This window comes from Hyla sarda, chromosome 2, assembly GCF_029499605.1.
Source record: "Hyla sarda isolate aHylSar1 chromosome 2, aHylSar1.hap1, whole genome shotgun sequence".
Taxonomy (NCBI): Eukaryota; Metazoa; Chordata; class Amphibia; order Anura; family Hylidae; genus Hyla; species Hyla sarda.
Genome location: NC_079190.1, coordinates 226,443,387 through 226,462,479, shown reverse-complemented (window position 1 = coordinate 226,462,479; position 19,093 = coordinate 226,443,387). Strand labels below are relative to the sequence as shown.

Below are 19,093 nucleotides of genomic sequence, written 5' to 3'. Positions count from 1 at the left end.
TCATGCTTTGCATTGCTAATGAAAAATTTGTGCTGATGCTACCCCCCCCCCCCTTTCATTGAGCTCTAAAGGCCCTGTTATTAGGATTACCTGTCAGTTAAAGTACTGCAACTTATAGAAATGAGCAGAGGGGGTTTAGGACGTCATGTGGGTCCTCTATTGAGCTTTTTGCCTGGGATTTACACTTAACTGCAGTCAGGTTTCACTGGTTTTGTCCTTCAATACATGTAATAAAATAGAATTCTAATCATACAATTGTTCTTGTAAAGCGTGAGCATTTAAGAAACCTTCAGAATGTTTTCTCGTTTATCACAGGTCTCCCAGCATGCACGCTAGTGAAAAGATTCCATAGCAGCTTGCAATAAGGCGTTCACTAGCTGCCTTCATATCCCACGTCAGAAATATTTCACTGCCTTCTACCCACGTCTCCAGCATAGGGCGATTATTTATGAAAAAGTCCTCAGAATTATTACCAGTGTCCTGTGGTAAAATGTGACTCATACATGAACTGGCCATTGTGAATGTTCTAGTGCAGCCAAATGCATTAACAATGTTGGATTTTTCATTTTTATCCATGGCCTCAGAAATGTACTTTTTTTTTATATATATTTTTTTCTTCTTTGACATACCCAGCATTTATATAACTGGAACCCATGATCTTGTTTTTCGAACAATAAAAGAAGCAGAAAAGCACACCAGGGTTAGAATCTTGTACCGCGTGAACAGATAGACAATGAGAATGTTCTAATCGGATTTGCCTTTGCAATAGCTTTATCACATGTAGGAGTAAGGGGGATAAGCAGCATATTTATGCAGGTGCAGCGCTGTGTCTCCCACCCAATCTATAAATCTACTTTTGTTTTATGTTCTAATATTGATTTATACTGTGACCGTTACATTATTTTGGCTCAATGTAGGAGCAGGAATTAGAACGTCATTGATTTTGGCTTAGGGGAGAACTATGCTGTGTTGGTTTCAGCTATTTTCTGTGTTTCATCAGTACAGTGGTCACAGAGGAGCGTGAGGTTGGATTACACAATAATTAAAGGGCCATTAAGGTTTCTCTCATGTGCCAACTCAATACACTGCTTACCTATGCCCATAGCTTTTGGTCAAGAGCCATTCCAGTAATGCTATAAAACTATTGGATTCTAATTATAAATTATTTGATAAATACCAAAAAAGACTTATTGCCTTACAGAAATTGAGCTCTTCTAGTAACATATACCATATTTATTGGAGTATAACATGCACTGGCATATAACACGCACCCCCATTTTAACAGGGAAGTTGAAGTAAAAAAATACATGTAAGATAAATAACTTAGACTAAATGCCATATCATCCCCCCAACTTTGATTTCCCCTGCACCTCAGTTTGGTTCCCCCCCCGTGCCACATCATTCCTCCCCTTTTATCAGCCCCTGTGCCACATTTACACCCCTCACCCTCTCATCATTTGCCCACCCTCTCATCATTCCCCCCATCTCATGATTCCCCCCACTGTCTCATCAGCCCCCCTCTCATCATGCCCCCCCCTGCCTCAACATCTCCCTTCTCCCCCTGCTTTTTAATGTTTTTTTATTTTCTTAATCTTCCTTACCTAGCCGCACTCTGGCAGGCATGGTCAGGTGGCGGGTCTTGCGGGCTGCGTTGTCAGTGAAGCAGGAGAGTGACGTCCTCAGCCTGCTCCACTGCACAGCATCAGGGACGTCCCTTTTCATTCAATGCTGCTGCCGCCAGTCACTATTATAAGGTGGACGCTGCCGGCTGCTGAAGTTAAACAAGCTGCAGGGAATGATGAGTGACTTCCCTGATGCTGTGCAGCAGAGCCGGCAGAGGAAATCACTCTCCTGCTTCACTGACCGCACAGCCCGCAAGACCTGCCACCTGACCAGGCCTGCCAGAGCACGGCTAGGTAAGGAAGATAAAAAACAAACAAACAATAAAAAGCAGAGGTAGAAGGGAGGCAAGGAAAATAAAAAGCAGAGTGGGGAGAAGTCTGAACCCCCCAGGAGCCGCCGCTGGTCACTTATTTAAAGTGGCCGTGGCCGGGCTGCTAATCCTTAACAAGCAGCCGCTGCTACGGCCACTTTAAATCAGTGACCAGAAGATTTATCGGCATATAACACGCAGTCAGGGTTTTTACCTTGAATTTACATTTTAAAAGTGCGTGTTATACGACGATAAATACGGTACTTGTGGATACCTTTAATGTAGAAAAGGAACTGATAAAGTAAGTTTTTCAGCATATGCAATAGATAAGATGATGATTATAGTCTAAGGTTGTGTTTACCTATAGTTTTTACCTATACTTTAAATGAAGAAGGTGAGATGGGCCTAATCAGTCACTCATAGCCTAATATGAAATTAATTTGACAAATACTTGTCGGCTCTTCCATGATTTATCCTAACCAGTTTTATTATTAAAACCTACAGTTGAAACCAGAAGTTTACATACCCTATCTAAAAAGACATACATGCCTGTTTTTCTCACGATCTGACATGAAATCAGAATAAACCTTACCCGATTTAGGTCAATTAGAATTACCAAAATTATAATTTTTTTCTGATAAGTCAAAAGGATTTAAGCCTTTAAGCAATCAATTTGGGACAGCCCATATGATATGTCTTTGGAAGCTTCTGGTTTATTGGCCACATCTGAGTTAGGGACACACCTGTGGATGTATTTTAATGCACACTGCTTCTGTGTGTAACATCATGGGAAAGTCTAAAGAAATCAGCCAAGAAATCAGGAAGAGAATTGTGGACTTGCACAAGTCTGGATCATCCATGGGTGCAATTTCCTGATACCTGCAGGTGCCTCATTCATCTGTACAAACAATTATACGCAAGTACAAGCAAGATGGTAATGTCCAGCCATCATATCGTTCAGGAAGGAGACAGGTTCTGTGCCTGAGATGAACGTGCTTTGGTCAGACAACAAAGCCCAAGAACAAATGCAAAAGGCTGTCTAATCGCAGCGATTCCGCTCGTTTTTGGCCCCCCACTGACCCTGGAATAAATAATGATTGGTGCTGTCCGAGACAGCACCAATCATCATGCAGTGAAGGAGGGAGAGGGCAGGGTTGCCACTCCTCCAATTGCTGTCATTAGTCTGGACCAACCGAACAATGACAGCACAGTGAAAGCTTTTGAATAACTCCTTCCCCCGCTTTGCCCGTTGACTCGAGTCTGGGCAGGGAGTGGAGATGGAGTTCTGCGGTGGCTGCAGCGGGTATAGGTGCCGCAATTGCGGCGGGGGTTGTGCGGCAGCATCGTTGGTAAGTGAGGGTGAGCTGAAGTACAGGTAGGGAGAGTTAGTGTATCTGCAGCAGCAATGCTCTGTAGGTCTTGGTGACCCATCAGTGCATTTTGCTGCTGCAGCCAGCCCCTGTTTGTGTGTGTGTGTGTGTGTATATATATATACATTGTATGTATATATATGTGTGTGTGTGTGTGTGTGTATATATATATATATATATGTGTGTATATGTAAATAATACACTATAATATTTATTTATTTTAGGTGCAGGTTTTTTTTTTTGTTTTTTTTTTGTTTTTGTTTTTTAAGAGCAATATGTGCAAAACCAGAAGATGGTACCAAAAAAATGCGTTGTACATGGTCCAGATGGGACGGGAACATTTCTTCAGTTCCAGGAGGTAGTGATCAAGGCCCTGATCTTTGGCGACCAGGAAGGAGCGGGCCCAAGTACCTGTGGAACTGAAGGCTTACGTATTGTACCAGGGCAACATTTTCCAGGGGATGTCCCCCATTCTGGGAAAAAAAGGGACTGTCCCAGAAAAAAAAAAAAATAAACACCACTTTCCAGTGTGACACCTGTCCTGAAAAACCAGGCCTCTGCATCAAAGAATACGTCAAGGCAAATCATATGTCTTTGGAGCACAAAATTTACGATTAACCCCATTTTTTTAAATCTTTCCCCAAATTAACTGCGCATTATACATGACCCATGCGGCGTTGTACAATGCTTTTGTTCTTTTCCAATGTGTTGGTGACCTTGTACATGAGTTTGGGACCACAGCTATGTACAGTGCTTTTTCGATGCATTGGCAACACAGGGACATTCCAGTCCCTGGTTGTAATAATCCCCAAAAGGTTCCTAATGAACGTTGATCCAGGGATTTAGTCTGATTGCCATATTTGGAGTTGGGAAGGAATTTTTCCCCCTGGCATGGGGCAAATTGGCGTCAGCCTCCATAAGGTTGTTTTTTTTATTTAATTTTTTGCCTTCCTCTGGATCAACACAGTAGGGCATTGTTTCCCATCCAGGCTGCCTTCAGCTGTTGCAAAACTACAACTCCCAGCATGCTCTGGTCCTTTACCCCTTAAGGACCAAGCCCATTGTGACCTTAAGGATCCTGCAAATATTATTTTTTTTTCCTCCTCTCCTTCTAAAATTCATAACTCTTTTATATTTCCATCTACAGACCCATATAAAGGCTTGTTTTTTGTGTGTAACCAATTGTAATTTGTAATGAAACCTCTCATTTTACCAAAAATTTATGGCGAACCCAAAGAAATATTTTTAGGGAGGAAATTTAAATGAAAAAAAAAACCACAATTTTGCACATTTTGGAGGGTTTCGTTTTCACACTGTACACTTTACGGTAAACCTGACATGTGTTCTTTATTCGGTGTGTCAATACGATTAAAATGATACCCATGGCTAGATACTTTTCTATTTTTGTACGACTTTAAAAAAAATCTAACTTTTTGTACAAAATCAGTAATATAAAATCACCCTATTTTGACCACCGGTAACTTTTTTAAATTTTCCGTATATAGGGCGGTAGGAGGGCTCCTTTTTTTACGAAGTCATCTGTACTTTTTATTGATACCACATTTGCATAAATAAAACTTTTAGATCACTTTTTATTATTTTTTGGGAATAAAATTTGACAAGCAGCATTTTTGTACCTTTTTTTTATTCTTTAAGTTTACGCCTTTAATGTATGAGATCATTGACATTATGTTTTGGTAGTTAGGACATTTATGCACACGGAGATACTAAATATGTTTGTTTTTTTAAATGGGGGGGGGGGGACAATTTCTGTTTTTCAGGGATTTTTCCCTTTTTTTTTTTTTTTTTTTTTTTTTACACTTTATATCCCCATAGGGGACTATCAATAGCAATCAGCTGATTGCTATTACTGTTCAGTGCTATGCATAGGACATAGCAATGATCAGTATTATCAGCTATCCTCTGCTCTGGTCTGCTTAATCTCAGACCAGAGCAGAATACCCGAGGAGACTGCCGGAGGCAGGTGAGGGGAACTCCGGCCGTCATTACAGACGATCTGATCCCTGCGTCAGCGCTGCGGGCGATCCGATCATCTATTTTAACATGCGCGTTGCTGCAGATGCCGTGATCTGTATTGATCACGGCATCTGAGCAGTTAATGGCGGACATACGCGCGATCGCGGATGCCTGCCATTACCGTCGGCTCCCCGGCTGCTGATAGCAGCCGGGACCTGCAGTGTATGACGCGAACACTGATCCAATGCTCGCGATCATACACAGGACGTAAATGTACGTCCTGGTGCGCTAAGTACCTCCGCATCAGGACATACATTTACGTCTGTGGTCGTTAAGGGGTTAAGGTGATAATGGCCTTGTTCCTTAAGGGGGTTAAAGGAGAACTCCGGTGGAAAACCTTTATTTATTTTTTTAGCAGCTTCTGCCAAAATTCCTGCCAACTATTGAGAAGCTTGTGGAAGGATATCCAAAACGATTGTCTCAAGTAATACAGTTTAAGGGCAATGCTTCCAAATACCGTATATACTCGAGTATAAGCCGAGTTTTTCAGCAAGATTTTTGGTGCTGAAAACACCCCCCTCGGCTTATACTCGCGTGAACTCTCCACCCTCAGTGGTCTTCAACCTGCGGACCTCCAGATGTTTCAAAACTACAACTCCCAGCAAGCCCGGGCAGCCATCGGCTGTCCGGGCTTGCTGGGAGTTGTAGTTTTGAAACATCTGGAGGTCCGCAGGTTGAAGACCACTGTGGCCTTCGACATTGTCCAGCCCCCCCACCCTCTCACCCCCTTTAGTTTTGTACTCCCCTCAGCTCGGCGGGACGTTAGGGTGCGCTGGTCCGGGCCATCTGTGCTGCAGGGACAGTCCGGTGGGGAGGGATAGTCGTTCCGGGCTGTCCATCTTCACCGAGGGGGCCTCTTCTTCGGGCCCGGCCCCGGAATAGTCACGTTGCCTTGACGACGACGCACATGGATGTTCATGAGCAACGTCCTTGTGCGTCGTCATCAAGGCAGCGTCTCTATTCCGGGGCTAAAGCACGAAGAAGAGGCCCCCCCCGGTGAAGATGAACAGCCCGGAATGACTATCCCTCCCCACCGGACGGTCCCTGCAGCACAGATGGCCCGGACCAGCACACCCTAACGTCTCACCGAGCGGAGGTGAGTACAGAACTAAAGGGGGTGAAAGGGTGGGGGGGCTGGATGATGTCGAAGGCCGCAGTGGTCTTCAACCTGCGAACCTCCAGATGTTTCAAAACTACAACTCCCAGCAAGCCAGGACAGCCGATGGCTGTTAAATCAGACATTGACAAGCGGTGATGATGAAGGGGGGGGGGGGGGGATGATGACATGTGGTGATGATGAAGGGGGGTGGGATGATAAGGGGATGATGAAGGGGGTGTGTGGGATGATAAGGGGATGATGAAGGGGGGGGGATGATGACAGGCGGTGATTATGAAGGGGGGATGATGACAGGGTGATGATGATGAGGGTGTTAATGACGGGGGTCTGGATGATGACAGGGGAGATGATGTATTTCCCACCCTAGGCTTATAGTCGAGTCAAGAACTTTTCCTGGGTTTTTGGGGTGAAATTAGGGGCCTCGGCTTATACTCGAGTACATATGGTACTAAGGAAATGTACGTACTTTGCAGAAAGTAATAAAAATGCCTTAAAACAATTCTCTCTCTCAAATTCTGGCGTTTGGCAAATATAAATAATTTTGGTAATCCTAATTGACCTAAAACGGGTAAGGGTTATTCTGTTGTTTTTCAGTGAGAAAAACAGGCATATGTGTCTTTATATAGTGTATGTAAACTTCTGGTTTCAACTGTTTGAGGAGTCAGACAAGCCAGGTTCACATAGCGTTACTTTGGCGCGTCACATACCAATATATATTGCAAAAATGTATGGTGTTTAACCCATTGTATATAATGGAAATACATACCATGTTTCAAGCACGCTGGTTTTAATGACATCTTACTTATTCTGAGCATATTCCTTGCTAAATTCAGTATTCATAAAGTGTAGCTAACCTTCATCCATGACTGCGAATAAAAAACACAGTTAAAAGTATAGGTGTCAAAAAACTATTTTTGGAAAAAGATGCAGAGTTAACATATCCTTAGTCATCTGTTTGACAGATCTGTCACCTCTAGGCTATCATTGTATACTTGTAACAGATTAAAAGCCCTTTACTAATGTATTAGATGGATGCTTGTGACAAATGTCATCCATCACCCATAGGCTAATATGGTATTCAGTTAAAGGATACATTTTTACAGGACCCCGTTGGATGGAATAGTGTGGTATGTTTTTTTTTTTTTTGTTTTTTTTTTATGTTCCTAGGCCAGACGAAGGAAACTACTGCACCATGTAGGACTTTAAACTACACTAAAAGACATGTCTTTATTTAGTTGAAGTGTAGGCCCATGCAGATGAACTAGGGCAGGCTCGATCACAGCAAGTACAACTCTCTTTATGCATCAGTTCACTAACACTTTTAGTTAGCATAAAGCCCTGATGCTGATAGCATCACATTGGGGCCATCAAGTCAAATGGGGGGGTGGGGTCATGGTATGGAAATGGTTGAGGTAAGAATGAGCACTTGTACTGGTCAGGCCCACCCGGGAAAGGCATGTCTGTTAACTGGCACAGCGAGAACCCCTTTGACAGCCATGATTAAATCTGCTGCTACTTTAGTTTTTCTTTATAAACAAATTATGCACCAGTTTGAGAGACCTTGGTTGTGTATGACAAGGAGACCAAAAGGAGTTGACATCTCAGACTGTATGCCTTAGGCAAGCTGCCGATCTTTGACAACAGCAGTTTGAGGAAACATGTCATTTAGAGCCAGAGCAGCTGATATTGCACTTTCTATGACAAATTTGCTTTAGGGATATTGATTTACAGCAGAACACATAACTGCCTTTTCTCAAGGTAATACATTACAGTAAATTACATCTTTATATGGAATGAAGCAGAATATTTTGTGAAACCCATAAATTTCCCATCCTAGGTTCCCTGGGCCTTGGTAGATGTTCAGCTACACTCTGTTCTTGGCCCACATAAAAATGTTGTATTCAACAAGTCTCATGCAACCTGTAACTATGGCTAAAAGCGGCATGAACCCACTCTTGAATGTTGGAAATGTTTATTAAAGTGCATCTTATTTGAATTTTTAATGTGCACTAGTATAATGTTCAATAAAATGTGAAGGCGTTTGTGTGGATAATCTGACTTGTGTTTGAAAGGGCATTGGGTGTGCTGTCTGTGCCATAGGAAGTAAGGATTGTTATTTGCAACTGTGTTGAAAGTGTGATTAGGGGGGCAGGGGGGGTCTTTTGTGTCTTCAGTTAACAAGTGTACTTGTTAGTTCAAAAGAAAAAAATATATATATTGTGACAAATTAATTTTAGTGTGCTATTTATCTGTCTCCAGAGCTTGGCTATTTGTTAATAATACACACTCAGGACTTCCCTTCCCTTACTTCTCTGGCACAACACATACCCTTTTGCTATATTATGACATTGTGCTTGGGAAACTTCACTGGACTGAACTGGGTGACATTTTTCTGGGGAATAATTTATCCTGTACACTACTATAGATGGAATAGGCGACAAATGGTTTACTGATGTGTAAAGGCTTTTGCAAGGTGGTATGTTAATAGAAATGAAAGTACCAACAACACTGTACACTAAGCACTGAATTGCTGCTTCCAAAAAGTAAAATAGAAGATGGGGAGTTTACATTGCAACACTGTGGGTATAGAGTAGTATATTCTCTGGTATTAACACGCAAGACAGCTGCTCATAGCTGTATGGGTTGGCAGAGATTAGAGGGGTACCTTGATTTACCTTTCAAGAACACTGGATTATCTTCAAGAGGCAGACTGGCTCAGATTCCTAGTACACAGCCCAGGCTTTCTCTTGCACATGGCACATGCTAAGCTTGCAATGTCTGATCTGATCGCCCACGGCATGGCCGTGGAGATTAGATCAGCCGAGATAGTGGACGGAGGTCCCCTCACCGGCATTCAACGCTTTTTAGGGACAATCTTCTCTAGTCTGACATTGAGCAGACCAGAGAAGTAGATCCCCGATATTACTGATCAGTGCTATGCCTGTGTGTAGCACTGAACAGTAAGGAATCTGATGATTGCTATAGATAGTCCCCTCTGGGGACATAAAAAGTGTAAAGTGTGAAAAAAAAGTAAAAAAAATTCTTTGAAAAGCCCCTTTCCTCAATAAAAATTTTAATCACCCCTTTTCCCCATTTTACTCATAAAAGCTTAAAAAATAAATAAATTAATGAACAGATCGCATGCGTAAATTTCCGATCTTTCAAAATATGTTTGCTGTTTGGTGCATGGTGTAAACGTTTGGTTACATCACTTTCCAAAAATAATTAAAGAAAAATAGTCAAAATAGTGAAATGGTCACATATACACAAAAGTGGTACCATAAACTTCCAATCATGGCGCAAAATATTTGTCCACGTACAGCCCCGTATATGGAAAAATGCGTAAGTTATAGGTGTTAAAAAGAGGCAATTTTGAGCTTTTTTTTTTTTTTTTTTTTTTTTTTGTTTAGCAGTACAGGAATAGGAAAATATGTAAACACAGGTACCATGGCTCTGATAAGGTGGGGAGGAAAAATTAAAAACACAAAAATAAAATTGTCTGTGTCCTTAAGGGGTTAAAGGAGATATCCATCGAAAATTTACCAACCCCTGGGATCCTACACGATCTCGTGAACGTTCCCCAGCACTCAGTTAGGAGTGCATGCTGCAGGCAGAACACATCCCATTTGTTTCTATTGGAGTGTCGACCAGAGTACAGCACTGGAGTATTACCAACGCTCTCATAGAAATGAATGGAGCGTGTGCCGTTTACTGGTAGAAGACATGTGCTACTTAGTGAGAGAGCTGAGGTTCCAGCAATCGAACCCCCTGCGACCAGCAAATTTTCAGATTTAGTTTTCGCTGGAGTTCTCCTTTTAATGTATCCTTTTCATTCCGGCACATATTACAGACTAGGGATCGATCGATTATCGGTTTGGCCGATATTCATAATTTTGGACATTATCGGTATCGACAATTACCTTGCCGATAATGCCCTGCCTCCCCGGCCAGAGACCGCCGCCACTGCCCTATTGCCTCCCCCATCCCCGGTTTTATAATTACCTGTTCCCGGGGTCCGCACTACTTCTTGCTCCTGCGGCATCCTGCGCTATTGCTGTGCGCTGCGCAATGACAAGTGACGTCCTCAATGCGACGTCAGTCAGTGCGCACAGTGACAGCTCAAGATGCCGCCGGAGCCAGAAGTAGCGCGACCCCGGGAACAGGTAATTATAAAATCGGGGATGGTGGAGGCAATGGGGCTGTGGCGGTGGTTGGACTCAGGACTGGCAGGGGGAGAGATGCGGGTGGCGGCGGTCTCTGGCCAGAGGATAAGCAGGGGGGGCAGCAGTGGTTGGACTAGGGAGGACCCCAGGACAGGCACGGGGAGAGAAACGGGTGGCGGCGGCGGCGGTCTCTGGCCCCGCAAAAGCCGCTGCAGTTCATTGATTTTAAAGCGCCCTCTTTAAATCATTGATCTGCAGCGGTGTGTGTGTGTGTGTGTGTGTGTGTGTGTGTGTGTGTGCGTGCGTGCGTGCGTGCGTGTGTGTGTGTGTGCGTGCGTGCGTGCGGTGGGGATAGCCGATAATTTATACCGGAATATCGTTATAATAGTAATGTCATAATAGTGTGTTAATATTGCTTTGTGTGGAGAAGTGTTAAATAATTTTAGTGTTTTTGTTTCCAGCAACAACGAACAGTATACAGGTTAACCCTTGTTAAGGCATGGAATGTGGATGAGCTGAAAGCATATGCAGACCTTGTGAAACTTGGAAAGCCAGACTTCATAGAAGTTAAGGTAAGATATCTTATTACTCTATTTGCTTTTGAAGGATATATTCACAAGCTTGATGTCAAAATGCATGTGACAGAAAAACTCACACATCTGAATGGGATTTTTTTTTTCTCCATTCTGTATATAGACATTTTTGCCACAAACCTGTTGCATGTGACAATACCTTAGAATGCTGTTGTGGTTTAACAATAACTACTTGCACAGCATGTATCATTTTCCAAAAAATGTCTGACAACCTCTGTTAAAAATATTGTTAAGTAATAGATCACTTTTTATTGTCAACTTTTATTGGATAACAAGGGTATCATCCTGCATTAGCAATAGTCGAGCAATAGTCGAAACAAATTACAGCAGCACACTGCTAGTGCTAAGATATGTGTAGTATAACACTTTTTTTCATTGCAATACTGTTATAGAGAAAAATAGAGGTTCTTAGCTTACCATTTGGCCAAATAGTATGTACCATCCCACCACGATGAGGTGACCTCAGTTGGGACCGACCTTACACTATAGATATGCTTAGAGTTACACACTATTTGGCCACATGGTAAGCTAATAACCACTAGTATTGCAATGAAATTTTTTTTGTATTATACTTCTCTTAGTGCTAGCAGTGTGCTGCTGTAATTCTTTTGTTTGCACTTTGTAGGTTGCACCTGTGTTCTTTATATATGTAATAGTTGAGTAAGATGTGCTGACTATTTTTTTTATTTTCTTTTTAGGTTAGCAATAAAGTGGTTCATCAATATACAATGGCCTCAGGCTACAATATTTTCAACATACCATGGTCTTCTCTGGACAATTGTAGCTTGACACCATACTAAACATACAATACCACAGACAGTTCTGATCTGCCATATGTATTAATAATTGCACGATTCGACCAATCGGATTTAACTGGTTAACACCTATAGAAATGAAGTGCATACACTGGATGTCTATTATCGCCTCTCTACAGTATAGTGTGATACTACGTGTTCTATACAACTTTTTACCTAACTAAGTGTAATTTTCTTGGTGGGTTTTAATTCTTGACAGGTATTTTTCCACGGTATTTACCAATGTTTCCCTATGTTTTGCTTTTTTTTTTTTTTTTTTTTTTTTATACAACTGCCCGGAGCTGTGGGGTATACCAGAGCTCAAATCCACCACATTTTCTGTGGAAACATTAGTAAATATGTCAGGATTTTTCAAGTGTCTGGAACACGCCCCCTTTTTGACAGCCACATCTCCTTTTCCTGGTGTCCAAGCCACTTTTCGGAGTAAAATAGACTGGTTGTCAGGTTTTCTGACATTTTGGCGCAAATTCTGGCACAGACACAATTTTTGGCACAATGTGACACATTTTGGCACACAACCCGACAAAATACTTTGGGTTTACAATAGTAAATTATTGCCAATATTGTAACTTGAGGGACCACTGGATTTCTCTCATGCAGTCAATTTTGGTAGATTTTAAGAGGTTGAATTGTAGATCAAAAAACTCTTAATATGCTCGAAGAAATTAGTGAGACAGAGGGCCAGAAATGCATAAGTTTTTATAGCATCTGTTAAAGGGGTTGTCCAGGAATAGAAAACCAGAGCTAATTTTTTCAAAAAACATCACCCCTCTCCTCTGGTTGTGTGTAGGATTACAGCTTGTCTCCGTTCACTTTATTTTAACTGAGCTGCAATACCACACGGGTGGCTTTGTTTTTGGAAGAAATAATCTATGGTTTTCTATTCCTTGATAACCCCTTTAATATTTTTGAATTTTGGCTCAAACAAGATGATATCCATGTAGCTGGGGAGTACTACTGAAGTGAAGAACATATTGACAACTTATCACATATTCAAAGGAAAGAGGAGTCTGGTGTTGGTTGATTACTTTGAGCCAAACTAATCAAAATGGAGTGATGGATGAGTGTGCACACTCCTGCTCCAAACTCGGGAGCAGGAGACTGGGAGGAGCCACAGTGGGACCTGTGGGGGACCAGGGTAGTTAAGTTTAACTTCTTTTTAATAATGCTTTTTTTTTATTAACCCCTTATCGACGATGGACGTAAATGTACGTCATGGTGATGTGGTACTTAACTCACCATGACGTACATTTACGCGCCGACATGATCGCGAGCACCGCTATCAGCAGCCAGGGACCCGCCGGTAATGGCGCACATCCGCGATCGCGCGGATGTCCGCCATTAACCCCTCCGATGCCGTGATCAATACAGATCACGGCATCTGCGGCAGTGCGGTACTTTGAACGGATGATCGAATCGCTCGCGGCGCTGCCGCAGGGATCCGATCATCCAGCATGGCGGCCGGAGGTCCCCTCACCTTACTCCGGCAGTCTCCCAGGGTCTTCTGCTCTGGTCTGAGATCGAGCAGACCAGAGCAGAAGATCACCGATAATACTGAGCAGTGCTGTGTCCTATACATAGCACTGCACAGTATTAGCAATCAACTTATTGCAATGAATAGTCCCCTATGGGGACATAAAAAATTTGCCCTCATATCGCCCCATATACGGAAAAATGAGAACGTTTTATAGGTAGTCAAATTAGGGCAATTTCAAACATACTAATTTTGTTAAAATGGTTTGAGATTTTTTTAAGCGGTACAATTATAGAAAAGAATATAATCATGGGTATCATTTTAATCGTATTGACCCACAGAATAAAGAAAACATGTCATTTTTACCGGAAAGTGTACAGCGTGAAAACAAAACCTTCCAAAAATTTGCTAAATTGCGTTTTTCTTTTCAATTCGTCCCACATAAATAATATTTGTTTGGTTGTGCTGTACATTTTATGGTAAAAAAAAGTGAGGTCATTACAAAGTACCATTGGTGACGCAAAAAACAAGCCCTCATATGGGTCTGTGGATGGAAATATAAGAGAGTTATGATTTTTAGAAGGCGATGAGGAAAAACGAAAATGCAAAAATAAAATTGGTCTGGTCCTTAAGGCCAAAATGGGCCTGGTCCTTAAGAGGTTAAAGCAGTCCCAGTGTTATTTAATAAAGTTCAGAATCCTAGAATACCCCTTAGTTTTCTGCATTGATGACTCTATGGACCACAAAATCAACTCTCCTCAATTACACTACTATCAGAAATGAATCTGGTTATTTTCAACTTTGATTGCAGTCTTGCTGCAAAATATTTTTTTCTCTTTTTTTTTTTTAAAAGAAGAACAAACTTTAGAGGAAAGAATAAGTTCTGTAACAGATGCTGTGGCCTCCACATGGTCCTGATGTCAACATTTGGACTGCCTGATATTACCTGCAGAGACAGAAGTTAGAAAGGCAGCCAAAGTATTAGAAAAAAGTTGCAAGTTCTGTTAGTATTTTAATAAAAAAAAAAAAAAAAAAAAAAACAGCATCTGTAATGCAATAACATAGTTACAAGAATATAGAATGCTAGGCTTAATTTAGGTGCTTTTTGGATTGTGCAGAATAACTTACACCTCTGAAGGATCTATGCTTTGCTATTCTGTTCTTGCTGGATCAGGGGTCTTGCTGCCATAATGGGGAATTTATCAAAATCTCTGCAGAAAAAGTTGACCATCTGCCTATACCATATCTTTAATTTTTTTAAATTAAAGAAACATTTTAAGTGGTTGCTATGGACAACTGGTCTACCTTTGCCAGGGTAAAGTGAAATATACATACATATGTGTTTTGACTCGGGACTTTACATCTTTCTCAAGTAACTCCGCACACTAATTTTTGCAATTTTTATTAGAAGCCCCCCTGAAACAAAAAGAAAATTTCTACATTTTGTTTTTAAAAGCTGAACCTTTTTTTGATATTCTGCTTACATTAAAGGGGTATTCCAGGCCAAAACTTTTTTTTTTTTATATATATATATATATATCAACTGGCTCCGGAAAGTTACAGATTTGTAATTACTTCTATTAATCACGTCCCGGGAGCTGTGCAGTTCCTATGGGGATATTCTCCCATCATGCACAGCTCCCGGGACTTGACATCATCATTGAGCAGTTAGACAGAAAACTTCAGAAGCTAATAACTATTGGAAGGATTAAGATTTTTTAATAGAAGTAATTTACAAATCTGTTTAAATTTCCGGCGCCAGTTGAGATATATATATATATATATATATATATATATATATATATATATATATATAATATATATATAATATAGTTTTGCCTGGAATACCCCTTTAATGGCACAAGTAGCTAATTCATAGTCTCAACTTAAGACCTTCTTTTTTACACTCTACTTAAAAGTAGTTTTCAGGATTATAATCAGGCAGCCACACAGGGATCTGCGTGGCTCACAGACCTCGTGATCGCACACCTTGAGCTAAGCAGAGCACGGCCACTATGTCTGTGAGTACACTGTGCATGTGTGCGCGACTCGCAGATCCCATTGTGTCTGTGAGTAGCAGTGGATTGCTGGTACAAGTAGACAAAGCAGGACAAACAGGCACAGCAGGGGGCTTACTTTAGGGACTGATGCGCTACTTGTGACCCTACCTCTTAACATTTTTTTTTTTTTTTCATTTAGCCTGTGAGCCTATGATGACAAGTTATAATACTGTGCTATGCTTCTATCACCCCTGTGCACTTCTTTGTCCTCTCTTCCTGCACAGGACCCACACCCACAAGTGTCATAGTTAAAGTATTTTTATTGAACTGTTGTCTTTATTCCCACCATTCTAGCGGCCAGAGACCACATGCCATAGGTCACATGGTCTCCAGGGGAGGGTGGTTATACTGCTGTGGGTGGGTGGATAGAAGCAAAGGAAATTATTCAAGTAATGCTATCCACCCACCTATCAGCTTAACTCTTCCCTGTGCCTTCCTATGCCCCCGAGTGTGTTGTTTTGTTTTTTTGTTAATCACAAAAATAATCAGCCATTGATTATGCAAATAATAGTCGTAGCCCTATATACATCCTTCCACATTATTATAACTTGAACAGAATTCAGTCAGCAAAACATTTTCTTAGTTAGGGAAAAACTATAAATTTAATTTATTATTCTAGTTGAGGAAGTCAATACAGTGTGCCCTTCTATTCACGTTAAAATGGCAGGAAAATTTTTATTTTAAGTTTATTCAGCATTTGAAGCCTGGTAGAATTATTTGTGTTATGCACATAAGTATTTATTTTTATTTATTTTTTATTTTTAGAACTCACCGTTTCTGTTAATGATCTCCTACCAAAAATGAAAGATACATCCACTTCCCAAATGTGGCATTTTTTTATTTTATTAATTTTATAGCTATTAGATATTTTGATATCTGAAGTTAACTATATTATACTTATTTACAAAAGAAATGATGGCTGGCTGCAAAAATCATCACTTAGATGTGTCTCGGGCAGATGCAGTGACGCCACTCAAAAAAAACCATTTCTTTGACAAGACTGTCCCCTTATCTACACCACATTTTGGGTGTCAGATTTTCAGTCCACCATTTTCTTTCTGAGGTTTCACTGTATGTAAATGATTACAGATGTAGTCCAATTTAGATCCCACAATCCCACAAGGGGGTGTAAAAGTGGTTCCCGCACTGCCTTATAAAAATGCTCTCAAAGGCTATTTTTGGGTAGTTTACCATTAAGTGGAACATTGTTAACTTTTAGACATGCCTCTTCATGTGACTTATCTGAAGAGATTTAGCCCAGTTGACAGACTTTGAGAGGGGGTGCTACATTGGACTCTGAGAAGCTGGATGGTCATTTTGACGAATTGCCTGTCATCTAGGCTGTCTGGCCAAGCTCTTAGGAAGTGTTGTGAGGAGTTGTTACATGAGGGGTACACATGCAGTAAACATGCTCCAGACAGACCACCAGTAGTGTTGATAGTTTGATCCACTGACAAGCACAAGCAGCTCCCACAGTTTCCTTGTCCACCAGCCAGACACAGGTATCACATTCATTAGACACCTCTGTCTGTCTGCTTAGCATAAGGAACTTTTGTGTCATAGCATCTATTAGGTGTCCTGCCATTAACAGCCAGCCACTGTTGTGAACGAGAAACTGTATGAACTGGAACAGTATCACCTTTAGGAACAAATACAGTTTGTGTTTGGGATCTGCTGACTTAGATTAAAATATAAAGACTTTGTGGTGAGTGCTTCAATCATGCCTTTGCTGTGGAATCACACACTAACCCAACTGCTGGTGTAATGATCTAGGGGGGTAATCACATATGACAGTCGGTCACCCCACTAGTGTTACGAAGAAAACACTAACAGTTTGGCAAAATGTGTATGACATCCTGCAGCTACATATGTTGCCTGTTATGTCAGGGCTTCAAATTGTCATTTTTAGCAGGATAATTACAGTGGTGCTCAAAAGTTTGGGCACCCCAGGTAAAAATTTTGTATTTAATGTGCATAAAGAAGCCAAGGAAAGATGGAAAAATCTCCAAAAGGCATCAAATTATCGATTAGACATTCTTATAATATCAACAAACATTAGATTTTATTTCCATCATTTACACTTTCAAAATAACAAAACAAAAAATGGCATCTGCAAAAGTTTGGGCACCCTGCAGAGTTAATATCTTGTACTGCCCCCTTTGGCAAGTATCACAGCTTGTAAACGCTTTTTGTAGCCAGCCAAGAGTCTTTCAATTCTTGTTTGAGGTATCTTTGCCCATTCTTCCTTACAAAGTCTTCCAGTTCTTTGAGATTGCTGGGCGGTCTGTCACGCACTGCTCTTTTAAGGTCTATCCATAGATTTTCAATTATGTTGAGGTCAGGAGATTGTGAAGGCCATGGCAAAACCTTCAGTTTACACTTCTTGATGTAATCCCCGTGGATTTCGAGGTGTGTTTAGGATCATTATCCATTTGTAGAAGCCATCCTCTCTTTAACTTTTGCTTTTTCACAGATGGCATCAAGTTAGCATCCAAAATTTGCTGAAATTTTTATTGAATCCATTTTTCCTTTTACTCATGAGATGTTCCCTGTGCCTCGCTGCAATACAACCCCAAAGCATGATTGATCCACCCCCATGCTTAACAGTTGGACAGAGGTTCTTTTCATTAAATTCTGTTCCCCTTCAAACGTACCTTTGCTCATTCCAGCCAAAAAGTTCAATTATAACCTCATCGGTCCACAGAACTTCTTTCCAAAATGCACCAGGCTTGTCTATATGTTCATTTGCAAAGTTCAAATGCTGATTTTTGTGGTGAGGACGTAGAAGAGGTTTTCTTCTGATGACTCTTCCATGAAGACCATATTTGTACAAGTATCTCTTTATAGTGGAATAGTGTACCACAACTCCAGTGTCTGCCAGATCTTTCTGGAGGGATTGTGCAGTCAAACGTGGGTTTTGAATTGATTTTCTCACAATCCTGCGAGCTGTTCTGTCTGATAACTTCCACTGTTCCTGATGCCATTTCTTAATTACATTCCGAACAGAGCATATTGACATCTGAAAACGTTTTGCTATCTTCTTATAGCCCTCTCCAGCTTTGTGAGTGTTAACTATTTTCAGTTTCAGATTTCTAGACAACTGCTTAGAAGAACCCATGGTGCTGTTTGTTGGGGCAAGGTCAGATGAGTCTGGGCATTTAAAACCTTTGAGATTGACATCACCTGGTCTTTCCAGATGATGATTGAGAACAATCCATTACACTGGCAGGTCTCAGCTTTGCAAAGGGGGCAGTGCATGCTATAAATTCTGCAGGGTGCCCAAACGTTTACAGATGCCATTTGTTTGTTTTCTGTTATTTTGAAAGTGTAAATGATGGAAATAAAATCTAACTTTTGTTGACCTATTATAAGAATGTCTAATCTGTAATTTGATGCCTTTTGGAGATTTTTCAATCTTTCCTTGGCTTCTTTATGCACATGAATACAATTTTTTACTTGGAATGCCCACATTTTTGATCCCCACTGTATCCTGCTAAGCCTGTCCCAGTATTCCTTAGTCTATACGGTTGT

The 19,093-nt window shown here is 41.1% G+C and overlaps 1 protein-coding gene across 1 annotated transcript in view; it reads left to right on the top strand.

Annotated features, from left to right (window-relative positions):
- Nucleotides 1-19,093, top strand: part of TYW1B (tRNA-yW synthesizing protein 1 homolog B) — a 183,889-nt gene that overhangs the window by 142,717 nt on the left and 22,079 nt on the right. Inside the window, 1 exon segment of the mRNA XM_056556476.1 lies at nt 11,082-11,192. Within this exon segment, the coding sequence (XP_056412451.1) occupies nt 11,082-11,192 (111 nt within the window).